Source organism: Aedes aegypti, chromosome 2 (genome assembly GCF_002204515.2).
Source record: "Aedes aegypti strain LVP_AGWG chromosome 2, AaegL5.0 Primary Assembly, whole genome shotgun sequence".
Taxonomy (NCBI): domain Eukaryota; kingdom Metazoa; phylum Arthropoda; class Insecta; order Diptera; family Culicidae; genus Aedes; species Aedes aegypti.
In genome coordinates, this window is record NC_035108.1 from 138,039,724 (window position 1) to 138,042,366 (window position 2,643).

At 38.1% G+C, this 2,643-nt stretch overlaps 1 protein-coding gene across 1 annotated transcript; it reads right to left on the bottom strand.

Moving 5' to 3' along the window:
- Window positions 1–268: 268 nt before the first annotated feature.
- Window positions 269–1,912, bottom strand: LOC110676051. Its single transcript, XM_021842538.1, has 4 exons — window positions 1,577–1,912; window positions 1,065–1,164; window positions 664–996; window positions 269–397 (listed from the first exon to the last, which is right to left on the bottom strand). Exons 1-4 carry the CDS (start codon window positions 1,870–1,872, stop codon window positions 269–271), a joined length of 858 nt encoding a protein of 285 aa, XP_021698230.1. The 5' UTR covers window positions 1,873–1,912.
- Window positions 1,913–2,643: the final 731 nt, after the last annotated feature.

Here is a 2,643-nt window from a genome sequence, read left to right on the forward strand (position 1 = left end):
TCGGCTGCACAGATGATGTGGGGATCCCCAGCGGGTTGAATCTCCTTCACAGCCAACAGCTCATCGAATCCGGGTTCTCGTGCGGTAAACGGGATCCATCTTATTAGGGGTTCAGCAGCCAGTTCCCCAAGGCTGGCATTTTGCAGGCTGGATGTTCTTTTCACTCCTTTGTTGGAGAGCGCTTTCATCAGCCTCAGCGTACCTGTGAGCACATCTGTGTTTTGAAAAGATAAGATATTTATTAATCAAAGTATTTAATTTTATTTTTTTAGTATTTCTTACCATCTTCGACTTGCGACCAGCTAGTTTTGTCACATAATAGCCCTAAACGAAGAAGCGCGCTCAAAGACGGTCCATTATTCGGATGTTCGTGAAGCCGATCAAAAGCCTGAATGATCTGTGAATGACGCAATTAAATAATTATCGTTGTGCGTGGTGACAATATACCATAAGGGTGTCTTTGGGCCACTGTTTATACAGCAAATTGAAACCAGAATAATGAAAACAATGTGGCAAGCTTCTAGAATACGTTATACATAAATAGCCATTAGATGACCATAGAATAATTTTTAACGTTCAAATCAGCCATGAGATATATCGAAAGCGCGATCGGTCACCTCCTAGGTCCAATGTCATCCCGCACGGCGGTATAATTTTACTTACCATCTCACCCTCAAAGGAGAGGAAGTGCGGAAACGTGTCGATGATGCTGTGGAGTCGATTTTCGTCCTTTTTTTGTAAGAGCGATTCATGTAAGTCGTGAGCCTGTGCCATACCATCAGCAATAATCTTGGCATTTCCGGGAGTTGGATTTAGCGCAGAAATATGCGCAGCGGTACTAACTTGATCCTCGGTGACAACAATGCTCTTTATCTTTGCTCGACGAAACTTACGATCCTCGGGTGAAACGTCTTTGCGCATGTTTGCTACTCTTGTTTCGATCAAACCTGTGTGGCATCCTGTGTTCAATCCACCATGAACCCAAAAAAAGTACGACTATAATGAAAAACAAAAAACAAATAATCAATAATTTTCACATATTGTTGTGCTCAACAATACTGTACCTCAACAGGTGCATTTTCCGAAACACGAGTCTGCTCCAAATGGGGAAATTCTTCCAAGATTTGTACAGCCAATTGTTGCTTTTCTTGCCACGTGGGATATCTAAAATTATAGAAAAATATATTATACCAACCATTTCATTTAGCGTATTATTAAAGTAGTCTTTAAACTTCTTCATGTATTCAACTATAATGCTATATTTTGTAATCAATTTCATTCACAGATGTAGTCTTCATACATTTCATACTTTTACCTACAATTTGACACAAGCCGATGTATGGGTTTATTCTATACGAGTTACGTTGCAATTGGGTGGTTGCAATATTAAAAATCAGTGTTAAAGCGATTTTACATAAAAATAAATTTCAGCATACTGCTTATATTTGGTGAGAGTTAAACTAAAAAATTTACACGACCTCATTTGTTTTAATTTAAAGTCTATAGGATTTGAAGAATCCCAACTATGCGAAATCCATTACCCACTTGCCCCACGGTACCTTATGCACAATCATACCTTTTTCCATGGAACATCATGTCGCCGAAAAAATGTTCGGTAAGAATGCGATTCATCTGAAGCAGCTTCTTGGGATCTGGAACTATTCCGCAGTCAAGTTGTTTGGTCAGAGTCTTTTGAAATTTTCCATATTTTTCCAGGACGGGTCGAATTGATTCTTTTCGTGGCTCATGAAGGGACTCGTTTTGTTGTCCGTTATCATCAATATTCTCATCCTGGTTTAAAGCTGACTCTCGGTTTTGTTCAATGAAGTTAAGTATGATCCTACGGGGGCCCACTTCGGTTATATCCATCATGGCGAGATCGTCTGTACTCAAATCCCATTGCGATATGTTATTAACGAGGTGACCTAAAATGATATAAATTATCGATGTTTATTTCTCTTTTAAATGTATTCGAACCCTCTGAGCAGAATCTCAATAGAGGATCTAAAAAATAGATTTGAGTGCCTTGTACCTTTTAATTCCGCCCTAATTGCTCATCTTTGATAGATACGCGTATTTTGACTACCTCTTGTAGCCCTCTTTAGTGTCAGTTACTCGTATTCACTCGAGTAACTGACACTGAAGAAGACTACAAGTAGTAGTCGAAATACGCGTATTTGTCAAAAATAAGCAATAATGGCAGAATTAAAAGGTACAAGGTACTCAAATCTACTTATTTGATTCTCGATGTTTATTAATTAAACAATATTTAAGGCTAAACACGAATACCGTAACCCGGGGGCAAATTGATCACTGGGGCGAATTTGATCAGATCGGTAGAGAAACACGTTTCCTCCCAAGGATACTGAAGGTTTCGTTGCCACCACAGTTATTCCATGTTTTCTAGTTTATAGATGTCTAAAGATGATATTGAATGGTTCTATGCCTACATATTAACTTAAACTTAACTATTGTTGAAATTGATTTGATAATATTTGAATTCTGAAGGATGACACATCAAAAAGTTGTAAAATATTGGTCAATTCGCCCCCGAATTACGGTACCGTAATCCGGGGTAACATTGATCATTTTTTTTAGTTTTTCTTAATTTTTTCATTTCACAATACAAATGTTACAAGTTTC